Genomic DNA, 22,801 nt, shown 5'->3' with positions numbered 1-22,801 from the left:
CAGCAAGGTTCCATGCAGTGCCAACAGTTTTTAGATACAGTCAAGTCTCTTGCTGATGAATTATCTGCTGTTGGGAAACCAATTGATGACTCAGATTTAATTCTCTCTGTTCTCAATGGTCTTAATTCTTCTTTTCATTCCTTTGTGACAACATATATGCTTCTTGCTAAAGAGAAATCTATGTCATTCTCAGACTTCCATGCAGAGTTGTTGAATTTTGATCTCATGCAAAAATTCCATAGTCAAACTATTCAACAGGAAACGGGGTCTTATGCTTTCTATTCGCATAAACCTGGTTCAAAATCAGGCTCTCATAACAACAACAAGATTTGGTTTTCTAGGACATCAAAAAGCTCTAGTCCTGCTCTTTCTCAATTTCGGCAACCATTACCGCATCTGCCATCCTCATCCTTAACTGTTACGTCCACTGCCTCTCATTCTCGTTCTCCCTGTCAGATATGCAAACGAGAAGGACATCAAGCTCTAGATTGTTTTAATCGGATGAACTATTTGTTAATTTCCTTTTCTTGGCAAAAAAAACTATGGTTGCTTGTTCAATTTAATATCTTTCTAGCAAAATATAGCTCAATTGGCTAGCTTTTTTATCCATCAGTAACTAATGTCATGAAATCCATGATGCCATAGGTTTGAAGGGTTGTCTCTTGTATGCAATGGTTGGGTATGAATGGAGCTTGCTCGGTAGAAAGGTGATCTATTTCTTATGAATTGGTATAAAGCTACACTTTCTCTAGTTTAAAGTGTTTCACTCAGCATATATCTTCTAGTATTTCTTCCGATTTTGATTTACACTGTAGTTTACGTGACTTGCATTTCTTTATACCTTATTTCCTTAGCTAGCTTCTAAGTTTTTAAGATGATTAATAATACCACCATTACCTTACCTGTATATAAGAACTCATCATTATTTACTATAATTATCTAGTAACACAAGGAAATAAACGAAAAGACTTTCATTTATATCTCTTACTCTACCTAATGATCTTTAAATATATTTGTTCAGCTAGTGGATGTATTGTTGTTACTTGCATTGTTCATGAGTTATTCGAGGTAGCTTGCAATGATAAATAACTAGCCCATAAAAGCCCAAATAAAGGCTCGCTAAAAAACCAATAGGTTTTGCTATTTTTTATTTTTTTTAAAAAAATCAAACTAAACTTATAACATCCTATAATTTTAATAGAATTTCATATTTTCTGATATGTATTTATAAGTAAAAACTGGGGTAATTTTGTTTTTATTATCATAACTTGTATTACTTAAAGTAATGAATTTAATTATACATATATATCAACATGCAAAGCATTTTCCGTTCAAGTTAATGAGTTTATCCAATTTAATGAAAATTTGATAGAGTTTCATTTATCCATAAGCCTTCCTTAAATTTTCAAATATGCGCAGATACACATTGGTAGCCTCAAACATACCTCTCATCAATCTCTATTCACAATCATCATAAACATAACTATATGGCCTTAGGCCTACCACTCCAACAATTTCTACCAATATAACTCGTATATCATAATATATATGTAGACATGCGAATATTATTTCAAGAAATATATGGACATATTATAAAATAAAAACAAGATAATTGATAATCAATTTTCTCTTCCTTATACATCTCAAAAGATTTCAGTTTAATTATATTTACATATATAAATTTTATTTACATAATACAAATAACATATATAAAAGTCTTACCTAAATAAAACTATACAACTCCTAAAAGGAAAATCATTGTTGCGGTCGTGGCTGAGATGGATCTTAAAACGTAATAATATAAACAATAAATAACCATAAAATCATATTATATACATACGTGTTTTACTATCCTATAATTACAATACAACTCTATTATTTTCCATTCTATTCCATCTCTTCTTCTTCTCTCTTTTTTTTTTCTTTTTAATACTATTATTATTAACAATTTATCATCATATAACTAATCTCCAACCATGCGGCTAACTCAAGTTAATATTTTTAGCCCTCATCAACAAGGCCTACTCTTTTTTATGTTATTTATCTACCTTATAAGCATATTCTTTCTTATTGTCATTGTTTTGCCAAAGATAACAATTCTTTGATATCTTTTTTCTCCGACTTAAAGGTATAATTTCTTATGATATCAATTCTATACAATACATATACTTTTTTTTTTCTTGCATTCAAACATTACAAGAACAATTCAAATAATTAAAGAGGCAAGGGAGTGATCCAAATCTAGAGCTCCTGTCGCATGTTCTCCTAACAAGTCGGGCCCTATACTGGACGTTCCTCCTATAATTCCAATGATAACAAATCGACATTTTTGCTTGACCAAACACATATATTTATTCATTTAGAAATTAATTTAACCCAAGTAATTAAATACATAATTTTCATATGCATTTTCCATAAATAATCGTATTTATTGTTGTCATAGTAGACCTATACAGTTCAGCCTTGTGATACAACTCAAGAAAGGTCAGATTCGGATTTTGACATAAAATTCTCTACCATCCAATTTTACGTTGTTAAGCATAACTCCAAATCCAACTGTTGGCTGGAGCTAAAACTTTACCAAACGATTCCAGAGGTATTTGTCTATGTTGGGGTAAATTTTCAAGTGAATTAGAGTTCGGAAAAAAACTTGTGATATAGGTCAAAACAAGCTATATGAATTTTGTTATTTACTTCCTTTTGACCTGTGAACTTCTTATTTGACAATGATCCTTTTTCTAAAAAGATGTAACAGCTTGTTTTGGGAATTTTCTAGTTTCACAAGAATTTTTAATAAGCTAAAGCATAATTTTCAAGAGTGGTAACGATTCATTAATGTTCTAGAATCCTTTTCTTATAAGGATTCCTTATTCATCTTCGCTACACAAGGAAAGAAGGGCTGATACTATTTCATGATAGATTAATTATTTTTATTATTTTCTTTCATGTTTGGGCTTATTTAAAATTTTATTTTAAGCTAGGGTCCAAGGCTTGTTTGGATCATGTTATGAGCTTTTCAGTTTAGGGTTTTTGAGTCAATTTTGTATGTAGATCAGTTCAGCCCATAATGGTAAATCCATTACAGTTAATTTTTACGAACTATTTAAACACATGTAACCTAAATTTTGGCAGCCATTAATGAATATTACTTTTGATTTTTTTAGTTTTAACATGTAAGAGTGATTCTTTCATTCTTCAGTTCTTGAACGAACTGAATCTGACTTATCAAAGATTAACTGGTTTTGTGGCGTCATTCTACTTCATTCCACTAATGTTGGTATATTAGAACATGTTTTTATTATATCACACTCCTATCAAACCTATTTCGGCTTTCCATGATCAAATTTTAATTTTAATTATGGATTGCATGGCTACGTAATCGCAAGATTCATATCAAAACCACATTCATACACTTTTAGCTATTGTAATAGCACATATTTTTAGACAGTAACAACCCTTATTTTTCACTTGTTGGGGCTACAGAAACACCCCATACTTCCATGAACTTGGGCTTCACAATCTGTTTTTCTACATAGTAGAGGTTTTTTTTTGTAAATAAGAGAAATGTTGACTTGATTTATCTTTTTAACTAATAGTAATGAGGTTAAAAGAATCAGCAACAACGAATTCTTTATGTATTTATGTTTATCAAAGAGTAGACAAAAACTCCTCTTAGTCTTCGATTTTCTTTCTCACTCTCTCATTAATACATATAAACAAAGAGTTGATTTAATACACTCTGTGTGCATGATTTGTTGTATTTTGCCAAACAATAATGCCATTTATTGTCTTAAGAGATTGTTTCTTTGATAAAACAAATAAATATATAAAATTTACTCATTCAAACTCTTAGTTTTGAATCCTGCCAGGCATTACTGGCGATTTCTTGAACTAATCTCTTTCGCTGAGATAATTTAAACTTCGGAACTTAAAACGAGTCTCCATGGTTGAGCAGATGCATTAAGCTTAAAATCCCATGAATTCTGTTTGTGAACTGAGACAGTTTTATTCCCAGGAATTGGGACAATAAATTTACATATTAAACAGCAAAAAAGGTAGTTAATCACAAGCAATGCTAGCCTCCACGTCTGGGAAAAAAAAAGATGAATCATTTTGTTAGTGTCGGTGATGCATCGTCAATAGAAGGAAATGCTATACACCAGCTTTCTCCGGTGCTTTGCCTCAAATGCAGTGATAATCTCATCAATGGAGTCCTCCCATGATTCAACTGCCTCAATCTATATAGAAAAATCATCCTTTCAAAATCTATTCACATAGAGAACTGAACAATAGACGGTATATTTAATGCAAAATAGGATTTCTACCTTTTGGCAGAGTTCCAAAGTGAGCTGACCTCCTACAGCTGCCTCCTCGTGATTATCTTTTACTTCTAAGTTAATCACCAGCACACTTTTCAAAAGAACATGATCACGGTTATGGAGATCTGCACATTTTCAAAGCAGCAATCAAATAATTGTATGAAGAGATTTTGATAAGGACAAACACTATCCATATGCGCAGCATTACAAACCAAATGCATCTGCATACGTTGTGCATCAGGGAGATCTTCAGGGCGTCATGGTCATCAAGCTTTTCATCACATGTTTAACTAAATGTTCAGACTTGAGAAGTGAACGGCACATGGTTTCTTACATCATTATTGGGTGGGGGTGCAGTTATTAAACCAGATTATAATACAATTCAGCACTCCACAACTTATGTGAATGATTTTTATGCAAGCTGAACTCCATGAATAAACACACTTCAAGTAAATTCAAATGTTGAACAAATCTAGTCAATAGAAAGTACTTGTAAACACTTGACTATTCCACAAGGCAATCTAGGAGTTGCTTGGAAACTTTATGGACTAAACTTTCCTTTTTCAGTTTCAGTTTCTTTAACATTTCTGATCAAGTGTTCTTGTATATTCAAGAGACTCTTCATTCGCTCACAAACTAGTCTATTGTATCTATTTGAGCATGTGTTAGATATCTCGTCAATAAATATCCATCCAAACTCCATTGCACCAACTAATTCCTTTCTTTGTTTATCAGAAGACCCGTTGGAGCTTGGGCTTTATAACAGGGGTAGGCCTTCCTTTTCCCTTAATCTTCCCATCTCAATTGTCAGCATGATTTGATCCCGGTTTATTTGCTATGACACCAAGAGACCCTTCTGCTAAGCTAGCTAGCACCCACCCAATTAGTTCCTATATATTTTCTCTTTCCATACCATATGTAATAGATATCAACATACTTATTTAAATGGATACCCTTTGAACTTATGATAAATGCATTGCATTCCAATTACCAAATCAGTTTACAACCAGGAGAACAAATGTAGATTCGGCTTTTTAAGTTGATTGCAGAGCTTCATAATTTTGTATTCAGACTCACATCAAAGACATGGTTATGAGATGGATCAAATTAACACAAATGTTATCAAGACTTTGAAACAATGGGACTGGGACAACAATTGCAATAGTTCATAAATCTTATAGTACAAGAAAAAGGGAAAGCTGAACATTTGTGAGTTAGCTATAACACCCTGGACCTTCATTCAGGTATTTTTAACAGTATAAGCTATTTCTTTAAACTAGTCTGGTGAGCTTGCTTGAACTATTTCCCTTTTATTGTAGCTTTGGGAGTGATCATCATTCATTCTTTATCCTTTAGCCTCGCATTGAGATTTCCATAAAACTCATAAACATAACATCCTTCTACAAAGTTCTATGAAATCTAAGCCATTCACTGTTGACATAGCTTAGAGACCATCCATGTAAAGAGATATTTTACATTATGGACCAAGGGGTGTGGGAAGATATGCCAAGAACAGTAAATGTCATCCTATTTCCATTGTTCTTCCCAAGTACCCACAGAAAAATCCAACATTACCTTTCTGATAGCTCAAAACATACAGGCCTGCAAATAGTAAGAAAGCCTGAAAGGTTCCCCATGGCATGACTTCTACATAGAAAGTAGGAAATGACAGCTAAGAACATGAAAAAGCTGGCTGTATTCTATTTATCCCTTGTGCTCTAAGTTTATAAAGGCAACAGAGGCACTAAAATATTAATCATGCAAAAACATGCAATCCTAAAAATTCTAAAAGAAACTTAAAAGGGAAAAGGTTAAATTAGTAAGAATCTGATATCTTAAATCCAAAAGGACAACTAGACCCCCAAAAACATAATTGTAATCAGGCCGCAGATTGGTTTCATCTAATGTTAGCCATAGAGGTAATCTCAATTTAAATTAACAAAACAACCAAGATACCTTAAAACCCCCAAACTTAATGCACTATTTGTTCCAACATCTCTACATAGATAGGAAGAACATTCATCTTCAAGTTGGTTAACTTGTCATGATCTAGTGGAATGGCAAACAGTTTTGTCCAACAATTCTTCCCATGTTCTTCTACATACAACACACAACGCATCACATATTAGATTCTTAGTTATATTGAAATCTTTAGATCGAACTTCCACTAACGAGGAGCTTCTTAAACAAAGCAGCAAGGAGCTGTGCACCATAAAAAACAGGCTCAATAACATCTTCACTGTTCTTGACCCCATTAAATAATTCCCTCAAGACTTTCTATCAAGAGTTGTTGAGCATAATAAGTAACAAGACTGAGCTAAAAACCTCAAAGAGTATCACTTTTAGGATGTCAACCTTTTTGATTTAGCTAAAGAAGTTACCTCTACCATTCACCATCAAGATTAGTATTCAGACATTACTTTCTTTTCTTTACGTTTTTTTTTGGGGGACAAAAAAATTCAGACATTAATTACTAAAGAATGGAGAATCCCAGTCTAAGGGCTCTTTTCATCAATGGCTAAAAGTGAGTTTTTTATACAAGCATATGAACAGAGTAACTGCAAAACTCATTATTATCAAAATATCCAAAGGAACGAAAAATGCAAAACGAAAGATACATCTTTACCTTCAAGAACCATATCAAAGACCTTTTCTTCAAAAGTGAACACCACACTAAAGGAACCATCAGCAGCATTGTCTTGCCAGCGTTGAGGTGCCAGTTTCACACCTGAATTTCTTTTAAGCATGGGCAATATCCCATTTCGCTTGTAACTGAAACTCCTGTCAAGGTTTCAACTTTTTTCTTTAAAATCACATACGTAGTTACCATAAGCTTTTCCTTTCACATTTAAGAAGCTAAATCAATAATAATAATAAAAAACCCCATGATCAAAATTCAAATTCCTTACAATTTTTCAATAAAACACACGCCAGTTCCATCACAAATGCAACCATATGTAGCTATTTTCTTCAAATCCATTTTCTGGGTTTTGAAGTAATTCCAAAAATAACAAAAACCCAACTTCGCACCAATTAATACAATACCAAAACCCCAATTAAACAACCCAAAACAAAACAAAAGGAAAGGAAAGGAGATTCTCTCAGCAACCAAAGGTTATAGAAAAAGAAGAGTAGAGAGAGAGAGAGAGGAGGATACAGTTCAGGGTCTTTGCGCCTGAGATCATCGAACATTTGCTTATAAGGGGTGCCAAAGTCGTAAACGTTTGGTTCTCTGAGGGAAGGTCCAGGCAGCTTAACGTGAGCTCCAGTTCCATAAGAGGAGACATCAAATCCGTGCCTCTTAAGCAGAGAATGAGCCTCCATGCTTCTGTTCTGATTGGACGAACATACCATGGCGTACCGGAACTTCATGGTCTGCTAATTGGTGGCAGCGTGGTAATTCTCCGGTGCTAAACACTCGGTGGGTTTTTGGGGCCGTAGCAGATTATTAATCACCGGCACCGTACAGACTGGGTCGTGGTTTTATTAATAAAAGAAAGTACTGATGTTTTATTTTGTTCTTAATTTAGTCCTTGATCAATACACCTATTCTTAATCACATCCCAAACTTGTAAAGTTTATAAATTAGATCCCAAGATTTCCCATATTTCTCAATTGGCTCATTTTGTAAATTTCTATTAATGTATTTCGTCTAATTATATTTTATGGTTATGAAGACAATTTGATGGAGAAGTTAATGAAAATTAATTAGAAGGATTTTTTTTGCAACCAAAATGAACCTCTAAAAAAAATAAAACATGTGAAATAAATAGAGTAATTATGTTAAATATTTGCTTGAGCATTTGTTTTTTACTTTCCAGTTTAATTTTTAATTAGTGTTAAATTTTTTTGATTTATTGACTAATATATTTTATTAAATATAAATTAAAAAAATTATTTTTTTATCAAAACAATTATAATACTTGAAAATACATTAATAATACCAGTATATTAAAAATTAACTTGAAAATCTACCCGTAGTTAAGTACGGCTACCAGCTTTATATTAATTAATTAGTTTACTAATCTACAGCTTCTAAGTTATTTGTAAGTCCCTAACACGCGCCATATCTCAATTTTTCTTGAAAAAAGATATAGCCTTGAGTGGGCCATATTTATTTCCCTCATCAAGAGGCCTTACTGCAACGAGCACTAGCCACCCAGTGCTTCCTCATCCAGGTACAATACCATATTTCTCTTCCTTTCTCTCTTCTGATTTTGCCTCTTTTATGGAACATATTGAGGGGAAAAGAGAGAACAAGTTTAAAGGACCTTTCTTGATCAATTAGTTAATCTAAATGCAAGAAACAAAGTGGTGGATGAGTTTACTAAAGTTTTGTTATGTTTGACTTCAGAGATGAGTACAGGGATGTCTTCTCTACTGCATGGAAACCCAAACTGCAGCATCTTACGAAATAATGGAGCTACCTCCTTTGTGGGGTTCTCAGCTCTTCCATTCATGCAATTGCGAGCTGGAGCTTTCATGAGAGGTCTGTTAGCAGGTTCTTTTTTTCTTATTATTTTGAATTTTGTCTTGTTTCTGTGCTACTCATATGTGATGAAAGCTATTCAGATGATATAATTCGTTTCAAAATTCTTTGACTCTAAAAGTGGTTGTTTTTCTTAAGTCTTTTTTGGACTCATTTACTTTGAATTGCTTCAAATGTATTCTCAAGGAGTAACTGTAGTTGGGGTTTTCCTTATCTGATGCAAGATTGATTGGTCTTAGTGAGATTAGCTCTAGAAGTTCTCTTTTGGGTATAAAAGTAGATAAAATCTAGGCATGTTTTTGCACTATTGAAGAATGCCCTGAGATTTGAGCCGATTTTTGAAACTCCAATTAATAATCTAAATTGTTCCCAATCTATGAGGGTAGCTATGAATGCTTGTTGACTGTCTTTAGGTTGTTGATCCCTACGGAAATGCCCTTTTATCCCTTTCCTTTTGCAGCTGATTGGATACTATGATTGCCTCATTTCCTCCCAAGATTTTCTTTTGGTCCTTAATGAGGCATGTGATTCTTTATTATAATTTAGCAATTAAAATGTGTAGCCCAGCCAAGATGCACTGACATCAACTTCTGCTATGGATTCAGCATGTGTACACTGTTTCTTGATTTCATGTGTTTCATTCACAATGATGCTAGTTAACCTATAGTTCTAACTGCAAATTAATTACATGAAATTAGAAATTTTTGTCCCAATTTTAAATTCTGTCCTGAATTCAGCATGCACAAAATGTTTCTTGATTCATGTGTTATTTGTATTGACACTGATATTAGTTTACCTTGAGCTTAAGTTCTAATAAATTATATGCAATTACCAATTCCCAACGCAACTGTTATTCTTTCTTTCATGATTTGAGTATTAGTTATTCTTGGATCCCTGTTTTGACAATATTTATCAAGCAGACTTGATGAGTACTTTTGCAAGGACACTTCTTGTTTTCAAGGCCTGTAGTGTTACTCTTACTGATGATATTATCAACTATTCAGGAAGATTAATTCCACAAAGCTTGTATAGAAAGGAAAAATTCTGTTTTCCAAGAAAAGGACTTGGCAGCATGATATCAAAGAGAGTGACCTTTACTACCCGTAGTAGCAGTGAAGATGGTTCCTCCGATCAAGGCAAGGCATGTACGAGCAGCTACTCATGATGAATTTGAGTGTTATGATTATTCCTTTTTTTTTAACTTAAAAAAATAAAGGATTTCCTTGTTTGTGTAAAAGTGGCTGGCTTCTAAATGTCAGTGCCTCTTAAATGAATGTCAGTCATTTTGGTGTTCTAATTTTGTTGACTTGGATGTTGTATTCATATCTTTCTTGTACCTGTTCCTAGAACAGACTCCTTTTGGGTACACCAGGAAGGATGTCTTGTTGATTGGACTTGGAGTCACAGTTCTCGGCATTGGCTTGGAAAGTGGATTGGAGGTATCCTGGCATTCCCATCCTTAAAATCATTCCAACCTTTTCCATTTCCATTCTTTTCTGTTTCCTCTTTACTTGCACACCAATTTGCACTGCCTCACTGATCGATGGGGTAAACTGCTATGTAGTGCATTAGCAGTTTTTACTGTGCTGCAATGTTTTGCTTGTTACATTAAGATGTTTTCTGGAATTTGTTTTTCTTAATCATGGATAGATATCATGCATTGAGATAGTTCGCTGTATACTTGCATTATCTGATGGTCCTTTTATGATGGATTCTGCAGTATGCTGGTGTTGATCCTTTACAAGCAGGGAATGTTGTTCAATTGGTATTAGTTTTGGGTTTAACAGTTGGATGGATTTCAACATACATCTTTAGGGTTTCAAACAAGGAAATGACATATGCTCAACAACTTCGTGATTATGAAAACAAAGTCATGGAGGTATTGTTTTTTGTAGAGTTTTCTTCTCAAATCTGCAAAAGTGAAGTATTTATTTGCCAAAAGTCGTGCATGATGCATATATGACATTCTTTTATTTACTGTGACAGTGATTCCTTTTTGATCGATTTTATATGCTTGTTCTTAGATGCATATCTTGTAGTATCTCGTGAATGGTTGAAAAAACAAAATAAAACTACATATTTCTTTTCTTTCTTTCTTTTTCTGAGTCCTGAATTGCTCTTATTAACAAATTAGTACTTAAATATTCCATACAATTCTCATATATTTTCATAAAGAATCTAAAGGGTAGCCATTGAACTCCATTTCATTTAGTGGAAAAGGAGTTTTGGTAAAAGCTGAAAATTTGATGTTTGATATGCGGCAAAAGTTTCCTTGCATCTACTCTTGTATTCGTATCTCCGTTTATCTGTGTCACTTCACACCTTTTTGTGTAGAACCGGACTCTAGATATGATTCTTTTAGTATATGGGAAAAGTATGGAAAAATACCCAATAACCACTTTGAATTCCTCTTTTGTTTGTCCCTGACATGGGATCCGGCCTCAATCTGGTTTTGCAGAAGCGGTTAGAGGGCTTGTCAGAAGCAGAGTTAGAAGCGTTGCTTGAACAGGTTGAAGAAGAGAAGAGACGCCAAGCAAGTGGTGAGAAGATCAACTAAAGCTCCATTACCCTCTACTAAGCCCTTTGTCCACAAAGTTGCTGTAAAATAATCAAGTATGGTCTCTACATTCATAGGTTATATCTATTTTTAAAAGTCAGAGGTTTACCTCAGTTGTATCAACCAATATGTCACGATGTGATGGTCCAACTGCAAAATCTTTACAGTGGTGATCTTCATTGTCCAAAGTTACTGTGGGGTCATTCCTTTTATATTCATAACAAAATGTGGCATATTGAATCAAAACTAGCTAGTTGCAGTTCACCTCTTGCCTCCTCCAAGGGCTGAAATGTGTAAGGATCACAAAAGCTTGACAAGGGCTCTAAGTAAGTGGATTGAGATCCTGGTAAAAAAAAAAATTTCTTCTTATAACTGTCATCCCTTTTGAATGGAAAAGCTTTAAAGTTTGAATGGATTCAGATTGAGCGATTCTCGGACAACCCCAATGCTAAGAATCCTTCTTAACATTAACATGGTGATATCTCTAAACGTCTTATGTTCTAGCCTGGACGTTTTGTTTCCAGCAACTGTTGCTAGTCCTAGACTTGAAAATGTTAAAAAATTATTGATGTTAAAATGCGCCATGCCCTTCCCTTCACATTTTCAAAACATTTCTTCATAAATTACTCTCTTTGATTTATTGCAAGGCCATTAGAAATGGACTAAGCAAGGTAATCCTCCAATACTTCTTTGCCCTTCCATTCTTACAGTAAAAAATGTTTTTGAATCATTTGCTTCAATCACCAAAGTGACTTTGCCTGCAAACTAAATTTAGTACGATAATCTCAATGTGATTTGTATATATATTCTCATTACACAATTAATATATAATCTTGTCTTAATTACAATACATTGTATGTCCTAAAATATAAGACCATCATATATAGATAGCATGATATTAGGGATATCAAATCACTATTGTCTGTTACCCCCCCGCCCCAATTTGAGCTTGAGATGCGAGAAAGCTCAAATTGGCAAAGCAAATGGAGCAGATGAGAGCCCTTTGGTGAAAATATTGTGGAGAATATCGGCCACTTGATCACTACTGGAAACAAACTTGACTCTGATATCTCTCGACGCAACTGGTTCATGAACAAAATGCAAAGCAACCTTTAAATGCGTAGTCCTAGCATGATTAATAGGATTGACTACGAGATAGGTGGTGGAAATATTACCAGGGTAGACGAGGTGCAATAGATAAGTCACTAAGCAAAGAATGAAAACCAAGATGATTCGGCAGCATCAGCGGCAAGGGGACGATGCTCAGATTTTATACTACTTCATGAAACTTGGGATGACCACACAGCAAGTAAGATCAGAACTTGATGCCAAGGCAAAGGAAGGAGAGGTGGCAAGAGTCTTGAAGCTCAGGAATTCCTAGCTGAACCTAACCCTTTCTCCACCCAGCTTTTATGTTTATCTCTGCTGGTTTGCGTGCTTGTGAATAATCACCTCTTCATTGTCAACTTGGAAACTAATACTACTATTATTCTTGACGTTCGTGATCATTATGGCTAGAGAGGAACCATGGAGGGCGGTCTACAAGGGTACAACAAGGAGGAGGTAGGCAGTGAATTCATACACCCTGCCAAGGAAGGAATTGATGCTGACGAATGCAGAGGATGATCCATACCTTGACCAGGAACTGGCTGTTATTGCTGCTTTCTCCTCTCTGTCTATATATGTTTGTTAGCTCTCCTAATAGATATGTTAGTAGCATGAAGCACTAGTTCTGCTCTGCTGAAAGTAAAATTAAACAGCCTGTTTGCTAGCATCATCCCGTTAATAGCATCATCCTGTTTGTTGTTGTCTGTGTCATCTCTTGTAACATGGCAGTGTTTCATGACCTTCCACTTGGGTTTGAGAAATAGCACATGCAACAACTTTCTTGAAATTACAAGACAGAATCTACTTTTCTGAAACTTTAGAAGGAACAGTCAATGACAAGGAAAATTAGTTGCCTTGGAACAACAGATCATACCTGCAGGAAACACGTACCACCTTTCACAAACAGGAAGAAAACTTGGAGCAAAACTTTCATTTCATTGATATAACATGTTGAACATGTGTGAGTAAGATCGATAACAACCTCAGCATAACTGCCTCCACACTTGAAGTTTAAACTCTTTGGGTATCCTTGGCCCTTTCTTCCCAGGTCTAAATGAGAGTTTATAAGATGTAATAGCATGTCACATTTGGGATCCTTCCTTTCTTCAGATGAACAGAGATAGGATCAGAATGATTCTTGCTGGGTATTCCTGAAACTATTAACACGGAGTATGATGTAGATGTATGGTAAGTTGCCAGAAGAAATTGGAAGAATATTTATGGAATCTTACAAATGTTCTTGTTTCTTGCACAAACAACGGTAAGAATTTAATCTGAGTCTTAATGAGTAACTTTGGCACATGTTGACTTGTTACCTCTTTCCTTTTCTGACAGAATTCTCTCATCTTCCAGAGAACCGTTCTTTTTCATCCAAAACTATCCATTCCATCTCTAGAGCTCTTCTAAGTTTTATCTGTTCATTCTGTCCACAAATACTCCCTGAAATAAAATTGCATAATGATTGAATGATAAGTAAATCAATTCTGAACCGCTACGCAGCTTGCCTTGATACTGGAGAAAACACGAGCAATCTAAAATGCAGAACGTAGACAAAGGCCCAGTACAATTTCTTAGCTGAGCTTTGTCATTACCTATTGATGAAAGACAGGTTGGAGAAAGCGCCCTTTCTTTGCAAGATTTTCACCCCATTTTTGGAGTAATTGCATGTCGAACGTGTCCAATTCCATTCTTTGCCTCTGCCATCTTCCATCATGGCAAAAAGTTCATTGTGAGCTTAAGCTTCAGAGCGATAACCATCCCCAGTCAAAAGTACTTCTTTTATTCTACTCAACTGCTCATTCCAGAATATTGAAATCTTTTAACCACGCAAAAGTCATATAACTATTTACCACCAGCATGTTTACCTGTAGGAGCAGAAAGCAATCGGGTCTCCATGGATCAACACCTCTACAATCATTAAGATGACCTTTGGAAATAGAAACCCATCAGTTTGAAGGTACTATCAGATTGCAAGAGGATAACAAAAGATGACAGCAAACCACATGAACAAATAATTATTCACGAAAACTCATTTTTCTTGGTAGAACTGCCGCATGGGTTGATTACGCTTTTTATAAGTTTTAACTCGTAGCTTTCCGAAGATCACCATCAGGCCTCGAAAAAGAATAATGCCATAGTAATTGATTGCGTATGCAAGGCAGATCTCAAAAGAAAAACAAGAGAAATAAACATGAGGCCATTTTACTTTTTCCTTAAGAAGAAACATCTGCTAACGTCCAAGACAGATTAAAAATTAGAAAAAAAAAAATGTAAATTGTGATATTCTTTAAGGGTAAATTTTTTGGTCTGGTGTTCCAAGTGATAATACAATGGATCCAGACAAGAGTTCACGGCTATCTTCTTTACAGGGTAAGAACAGAGTTTTGTCTATACTTACAAGTGAATATGTATGATGAAATATAACACTAATATACATTATAATCAGTACCTAGAAAGCAGCAGTAGTAATTTCATTCACCATGATGATGCCTAATTGCAGGATGATGATAGGAAGGTCTCCATACATCCTCCTCAAGCACACAAATGTATTGCTCCAGCTTTTTTAAGTTGATACTCCTCAAGTGTTCTTTCCAGGAAGCGGTCTGGAGTGAGTCTATTCAATAACATATCGTCATACAACATCATGGCTTCAGTTAATCTCCCAACCTTGCAATATCCACGGATCAGAATCGTATAAGCTATCACATCAGGCAATAAATGTTTGTCTAGTGCACAATGAAAAGCACAAGACGCTTCCTTCATTAGACCTCTTTTACATAGACCATCAATGAGAATGCTGTAACTGACAATATTTGGAGCAATATTGTTTTCAAGCATCTCATTATACAGCTTTAAGCCACTTTCCATCATACTTTGAGATTTGAAATAACCATGAATCAAACAACTATATGTCACCAAATTGGGTTCGGGACCCTCTTCCAGCATTTTGGAAAACATCAACATGGCATCATCCATTCTACCTTCTCTACAAAATGCATCAATCAGTATGGTAAAAGTAATGGCATTGGGTCTGAGCTGTTCACTTGTCATCTTCGCAAAAAGCTGAACTGCATCATCTAACCTTTTGAAATTGCAGTAACAGCAAATCATTGTGTTGAAAGTAAAAACATCAGGTTTTGGCCCTCTCTCAACAACATGGACAAAGAGTCCAAGTGCAGCCTCCAAATGGCCTTCCCTAGAATGCATATTAATGAGAACATTATAAATTGCAATATCAGGGGCCACATCATTCTTGCACATGAAATCAAAAATACATAATCCTGCAGATGATTTTTTCAGCTTACAAAGTCCATCAATCAGAGTGCAATATGTAATAACATCTGGTTTGAAATCCTTCTTGAGCATTTGGAAGAATAACATCAGTGCCTCATCAACTCTACCTAATTGAGCAGCGCCTTTAATAAGGATGGTGTAGGTCACTGTGTCTGCTTTTATATTTAACATTCCCATTAGATAGTACACCTTCATAGCACCAACCATGCATTTCAATCTACAGAAGCTGTCTAGCAAGGTGTTCAAAGTAAAAACATTGGGACTTAAACCCCTATTCACTGCTTGAAAGAAGAATCTTAGTGCATCACCCACCAACCCTTGTTTGCATAGACCATTTATCAGAACACTGTAAACAATGGTATCAGGTTCACACCTCTTCTTTATCATATCCTCATATAAATAAAACCCATCCCTTAGATTTCCTGATTTGCAAAATCCAGCAATGAGAGCGCTGTAAGTTAAAATAGATGGCTCAAAACCAAGTTTCAGAATCTGAACAAACAGTCCACAAGCCTCTAAGATCCTACCATTCTGACAGAACCCCTTTATAAGAATGCTGCAGCTGACCACATTAGGTGAAATCCCTTCATTCAACATTCTCTTATATATCTGAATTACCCTCCCTACATCCCTGATTTTCACATATGCATCCATGGCTGAGCTGAAACCAACAACATCCAACTTGATACCCTTATCTAATGCTACCAACAAGAGCCTTTGTCCATCTTCCAGCCTCCCTGCCTTAAACAGGCCATCAATAAGAATGCTGTAGACAATTAAGTCAGGTGCCACACCATTCCCAGCCATAACATCAAAAAGCACAAATGCTTTATCCAAATTTCCCTCTTTGCAATATGCATCAATCAATGTGCTAAATGTGACAACATTTGGTTTTGGGCCAATCCTCACTACCATATTAAAATAATCATCTGCAACTCCTATATCATTTTGCATCCAAATACCTTTTAAAATCTTATTGCAAGTAATGATATCCAGACCAAAACCTCCTTGAATCAAAGCTTTATGGAATCTCAAACCCATTTCAACCTCACCCTTGTTCATAAACCTATTCATTACAAATTCATAAACACTAAAAGGCTGTTCTCTCATAGCTGAACACAGCTCACCATACTTATCCACAATTACATCAACACAATGTGAATCAACCAAAGAACCCAACAACAAGTACACCACATTTGGTGAAACAAAAATACCCTTTACACAAACATGCATGAATATATCAACAGATTTATCAAACATCCCTTTTCGACAGTAACTCTCAATCAAAAACCCATAAACAACACTATGGTTTGTCGAATCCAAATCACAAAAACCATCACGAAAGGCATCCAAAGTGTCATCATCATTTCCAAATTGCATGATAAACTTATCGAAAACACAAGCAGCACGACTAAATAATTGGTTTTGAAGCAAGACATGGAGGAGGGCACAGAATGATGGTGCAGAGAGTGGTGAAATGAAAAAGCTATCAGCCCACTCAAAGAATCTAATAGCCGAAAAGGGCTTAGGCTGAAGGGATATAATAACGTCTGGTACATGGTAGAGTTGTAATTTAGAGAGAAGAATAGGGTTTAAGGGTTTAGGGTCTTGTTGGTTGTGAAAGGCTTTAACAATTTGGTGTATAAGGCTCCAGTTCTTGTTCTTAGAGGAAGAAGAACTAGAGAAAAAGTAATAATAAGAGCAACGATTGTGACTTTTAGTAATAGACAAGAACATAGCAGAAGGGCTTTTGATATTAACTAGTATCTTTGAGATTATTAAGGATGAATTACAAAGGAACATAGTTTTGAGTACCATTTAGTCTCCCTTTGCCAGCTGACATACCCCTAGTTTGGCCTGTGAAACAACTGAGGCGAGACCCTTATCTAGATTTCAAAGTTTGGTCATCATGAAACCCATGAAGTCACACATTTTTTTCTCTGCAAAAAACACAAAGGCAGTCATATATCCAGAAAGCAGCCTAGAAACAACGAAGATTGGAATTTGAACACTGTCTCTTTGAAAGTTCACAACTTTGATACATTAGTGAAGCAATTACACACTAAAATGAACTGTAATCAGCTCAAATTTTACAATTTAGCAATCAAGAAAGTCCAATTACCAGATAAAATAGAGCAAACACAGAAAAGAAAGAAGCTTGTTTTCCATTACTTATTACCAAGTTAATAATGCTAGCCAAAAAAGGTGGAAAAAAACGAATTTCTCATTCAAAACAAAGAGCTCTCCAACATGATTAAATTTCAATTGAACGCTTATTACCCAGTTAAAAAGAAATGAACTTTACGAGAGAGAGAAAGAGGGCACCGACATTTTTTTATTGATGAAGATACATGCAAAATAAGGGTTACAAAACTGGGTCATTGATTTTATATCTTTGAAGCAGGGGAAGTTTAGTAGTGTAAAATGGGGCGTTGTTTGGTCTCTAGGAAAATAGGGTTTCTTTTTCTTTTTTCTTTTTTTTTCCTAGGAAAGTCTTGCAATTAGGGTGCTATGGATACAGTTTGATGGAGTTTAGGTTTATAATTATATCCATTTAATTATTATTTTTTATCTAAAAAAGGTTAGATATATTAGTTTGAGCTAAAAAAAATTTTTTTGTAGATACTTAGAGATATATATGAGTTAACTTATATTACTAATTTTTATGGTTCTATATTTAAAGATGGATTTACAACATGGCCAATAAATATTATAATATCATTAATATTAAGTTTAATTTCCATACCTTGGAGTACCTTTAAATTCTAGTTACCTCCATTTTCACTTTTTTAAAGAGATAATCTCTTTTTTTTAATAAATCAAATAAAAATCTCACTAAGAATTTTGAAATTGAAACATTTTTAAATAAAATAAAAATAAATAATTGATCCATAAATTATCAAATATAAAAATAAAAATAGTATAGGATATACAAGTTGAGTTAGTTTGACTGAGTTTCAAAATCTTAACCTGCCTCTCAATTCGTTATATCTATTTTTTAAGATTTTTTATACATTATCATGTGTAATATCTACATTATTCAAATTTAATAAGTCAAATCAGATAAATATTATAAATAATTTTATATTTTTTAACACCTCTTCTTGCAATTTGTGGCACACAAAAAAGTTTTTGTTTTTATTTTTTTTAATTTTGAGAGAGGTTCGACCCTTGTTGACATTTTTTTTGGAAAAAAATTAAAAACTTTCTTTTCAAGGATCTATATAAGCATACTGCACAATCCACCGTAAGAGGACCATCAAATGATGCGAGTATACAGTAAACTATCTCAATGCATGATATCTATGCATGGTTAAGAAAAACAAATTCCAGAAAACATCTTAATATAACAAATAAATCATTACAGTTCAATAAAAAAAATTATACTTATAAGTGAAATAGATTGAACCGAACCAAAGCAAACAAGTTCAACCAAAATAAAAGCCTACTATAAAAAATAAATAGGTATAAAAACTTAACTTCTTTACTCGCGGACAACAAACCCTAACTCTCAAATCATTCAAAGTTGCCCCCTCTCTCGATCTCCCTCTACTAAAACATTTTTTTTACCTGAAATTTGCCCGAACCAACCTCCATCACAAGATAAAAGCTTATCTTCTCTCCTCACATACACAAACATTAACACACAGGTCATTCAAAGTCGCCTATCACTCTAGATCTCCCTACTCCTTCCCTCTCTTGATCTCCCTGTTATTTGTCAATCTCACTCTATGAAACCCAGCAACACAACCCTAAGCCATTGTTTTCCATATTCTTAGCTGAACACAACACCCTAAACCCTCACAAATCAAACATTTTTTTATCTCCCTCCACGAAATCCAGTTTAAGATGATGTGGTTTGAATTTGAAAAATTATAATTCACTGTTTTTTGGATTGTACAAATTGGACAACTAGAGGATTCAGAATTGATTGAATTGACAATTTTAATAGCTTGGAATGAGGGAGGCACAACATTTGATGCCCGTGAGTGAATTTTACTATCACACCCATATAGAATATTATTCAATTTTGTCCTTCTTGCTTCAATTCTAACTAACATCCTTTGTCCTAAGCTACTCCTCTCCTTATGCCTTAAATCCATCCCATATAGCACTAAGCCAAGTAAAAAAAAATACATGGCCACTAAGTTTAAATTGATCCTCCAAAAAAATACATGTCCAATGAGAAGAGTCTAACAATGGTTGTTTAGAACCTTAATATTGCTTTAAAAAACATATCAAAGTTGAGGAAGAAAAACTTTACCAAAGTGATTTGGACTGTTTCTTTTTTTTTTTTAGTTTATTAGGTTGAGAAATTGATTTTTGGATGTTCTAATAGTATTTATAAGGTGTTTTGGGTTGGAAAAAAAACCTTATAGGGCAAAAAACACATCACCCTAATTTTCAATTATCTTTGCGGTGGCTAAAATCTAGGTAGACAAGTAACACGTTGTTTTGCTCAATAGATGATGCATCATCCGACTTTTTTAATGCTCAGGTGTGCTGAGTCACCACAACAATATGCATTGGTTTTTTTCCTGATTGGTTTATTTTATTTTTATTTAGATGAAAATAAATTGAAGTAAAAAAAGGTATTAAATCGAGTTGAATCCATGATCTATATCGTAAGTTTGATAGGTTAAGTCATAATGTTATAGTGAAAACTATATTAAATGTTTTTTTTTTGTTCAATGCATTTTTGATCCCTTTATTAAAACAAATTACAATTTCACCATTTGTTATTAATGGTTTTTTTATTTAACTTTAAATAAAAAAGACCTTGTTTTTATTTAGCTTTAAAAAATTAGGTTTGTTTTTTTATATCTCAATCCCACGTGCATGTCCTAGTTATTCTTGACATATTTGTTTTTTTTTTTTATCAATTATCTATTTTTTAACTTAAATAAAAAAAGACTTCTTTTTGTTATTTAGCTAAAAAAAACTAGACTTGCTTTTATTATCTCAATCCCACATGTTGGTTAATTTTTTCTTCTATAAAATTATTTCATATAAAAAAAAATCCCATTCACTTTATTATCATATAATTAAATGAGAAATAACATTGGGATGAAAAATACATATTGAATCTAGTAACATGGATGGCCTAAGTCAGAAGTTTAGATGGTTGACTCGAGTTCAATTAGATTTTTATTTTTAAATAAAATTAAGTACTATTTTTTTACAAATCCATCCCTTTGCATTGAGTTATTTGGAAATTGAGTTTTTCAATTTATTTTTCACAATATTATTTATGTAGGTTTTGCAGGTCAACTTGAGTTGACTAAGATGAATCTAATATATTGTTTTCTCAATATTAAATAAAAATATCATTTAGCATGTTATTGTCTCAACTTTTTTAACAAATGTTGTCTATTATGCAACAAATTTTGAATTCAAGGTTAATTATTTTAAGAGATGCCTAAATATTTTTTAGGTATTCAAAAAATGTTTTGCTTTGACCTATGATGTAGAGACAACCAATAATCTAGTTATAAGGACACCAAGCCACAATGGATTGTACTATTCCTAACAAATGCAATTTTTGAAAACTTAATTTGTTCATTGAAGTTCTAAAGAAATTCAATTTGTTCTTTTATTTCTTTTGAGTTTATATTTTTTTTTATTTTTGTAGTTTTAAGTGTTTATATTTTATTCCTAAAACTTTAATTTTCTTACATTTCAATCTCAAAATATTAAGATAAAAAAGTTAAGTAGCTAGAAAAACAAAGATTTTAGTTTATCATATTTTAGCCACCAAAAGATCAATCAATGGGTTCATTTTATAGTAAGGTTTTTAATGGATATGTTTTACCCTTTTAAGTATGTTAAAAAAATAGATTAGAATTCATATTTTTTGTTTTTAGATTGATTAAAAAGTGTTTTGGAATGAAAATGAATGATATGAGATTCCCAAATTTAGACCTTGATTTTCAGTTCTAGTAGATGATATATTTTTTGCTCAATTGATCAATAAATTGTCCATTCTATAGAAAAAATAATGGCAAATGATGAGTCCTTTGCTTATTATTTTTAAAAATGTGTCTCAACCTTTTCCTTTAAGGGTGTGTTGGCATTGTATTTTAAAAATATTTTTGAAAAATATTGATTTTTTTTCTTTAAAATAATATGTTTTTAATATTTTTAAATAATTTCAATGTGTTAATGTTAAAAATAATTTTTTAAAAAATAAAAAAAATATTATTTTAATATATTTTAAAATAAAAAATATTTTTAAAAATAATTACTACTACACTTTCATTCACACGAATCAAATGTACAACGCTGTCCTTCCAAGTCCAAAAACACTTGCCCTGCCCTTGCAAACCCAGGCTTGTTTAGGCTGTGTTTTGAAGCCTAGGCACACATGAACTTCATTCACTTAACCCTTAGAGATGTTAATATTTTAAGATAAAATCCACATTAAATAAATAATTACAATGGTATTTGATTATGCCGTTCTTTTTTAATAAAATTATGTTTTTTTTATGGTAATATTACTTCATGAATAATTATATATTGAGTTTAACATACTAAGGTTTTTTTTTTAAATAATGCACATGGATATTCAATAAGAATAATATACATATTTTTTATTATGGTTTTTATATATTTTTCATGAATTTATTATTTTTTTATATTTTCGTACACTGCATAAAAATTATCAAGGTATGTTTTTTTTTTTTATTATTTTGTTGAAACTTTCTTTTTAGATCATCATAAGATTTTATTTAAATAACATGCTCATAATGAAAAAACTATTTTCATCAAGATAAAAAAAAAAATGAATAAGAGCAAGAAGATTTTGACTAAAGAAATACATTTTTTTTCATGAATTTAAATTGTTATATTTTTTTATAAATATCTAATTTAATTATTTTAATTTTTTATTGAAAAAATTATGTTGTTAATAAAAAAACATGTTTTGTCAAAATAGGAAAAAAAGAAAAAAAAAAGAGGATGTTGATGAAAAAAAAAATATTTTTTTATTTAAAATTTAAATCCTCCAAAGCCTTTGAAAATGGTTATTTTAATTGT

The 22,801-nt window shown here is 33.0% G+C and overlaps 3 protein-coding genes across 20 annotated transcripts; 1 reads left to right on the top strand and 2 right to left on the bottom strand.

Moving 5' to 3' along the window:
• Positions 1–3,940: 3,940 nt before the first annotated feature.
• LOC118050993 (uncharacterized) lies at positions 3,941–7,790 on the bottom strand. Of its 2 annotated transcripts, none has more exons than XM_035061488.2 (4): positions 7,477–7,790; positions 6,946–7,100; positions 4,326–4,444; positions 3,941–4,238 (listed from the first exon to the last, which is right to left on the bottom strand). In XM_035061488.2, the coding sequence occupies exons 1-4, from the start codon at positions 7,689–7,691 to the stop codon at positions 4,137–4,139; spliced, it is 591 nt and encodes a 196-aa protein (XP_034917379.1). In that variant the 5' UTR covers positions 7,692–7,790; the 3' UTR covers positions 3,941–4,136. The 2 variants fall into 2 exon arrangements, with proteins under 2 accessions (XP_034917379.1, XP_034917380.1); XM_035061489.2 differs by having other exon boundaries at positions 6,946–7,091.
• Positions 7,791–8,375: 585 nt separating this feature from the next.
• On the top strand, positions 8,376–11,629 carry LOC118050998 (uncharacterized). The gene is made up of 6 exons (XM_035061495.2): positions 8,376–8,497; positions 8,674–8,808; positions 9,813–9,949; positions 10,161–10,247; positions 10,529–10,687; positions 11,267–11,629. The coding sequence occupies exons 2-6, from the start codon at positions 8,676–8,678 to the stop codon at positions 11,363–11,365; spliced, it is 615 nt and encodes a 204-aa protein (XP_034917386.1). The 5' UTR covers positions 8,376–8,497; positions 8,674–8,675; the 3' UTR covers positions 11,366–11,629.
• A 506-nt stretch (positions 11,630–12,135) lies between these two features.
• LOC118050955 (uncharacterized) lies at positions 12,136–18,297 on the bottom strand. 17 transcript variants are annotated; one of them, XR_012168059.1, is made up of 6 exons: positions 18,096–18,297; positions 14,922–17,706; positions 14,065–14,399; positions 13,347–13,912; positions 12,541–13,218; positions 12,136–12,447 (listed from the first exon to the last, which is right to left on the bottom strand). XR_012168059.1 is itself a non-coding variant. In XM_035061445.2 (2 exons), exon 2 carries the CDS (start codon positions 17,582–17,584, stop codon positions 15,005–15,007), a length of 2,580 nt encoding a protein of 859 aa, XP_034917336.1. In that variant the 5' UTR covers positions 17,585–17,706; positions 18,096–18,297; the 3' UTR covers positions 14,733–15,004. The 17 variants fall into 17 exon arrangements, 1 of the variants encoding a protein (XP_034917336.1); XR_004687956.2 differs by having other exon boundaries at positions 12,541–13,346; positions 13,455–13,912; XR_004687958.2 differs by having other exon boundaries at positions 12,541–13,629; positions 13,705–13,912.
• Between the last annotated feature and the right edge of the window lie 4,504 nt (positions 18,298–22,801).

Source organism: Populus alba, chromosome 15 (assembly GCF_005239225.2).
Source record: "Populus alba chromosome 15, ASM523922v2, whole genome shotgun sequence".
Taxonomy (NCBI): Eukaryota; Viridiplantae; Streptophyta; class Magnoliopsida; order Malpighiales; family Salicaceae; genus Populus; species Populus alba.
The sequence above is the reverse complement of the archived record's forward strand: the minus strand, read 5'-3'. Positions and strand labels throughout refer to the sequence as shown.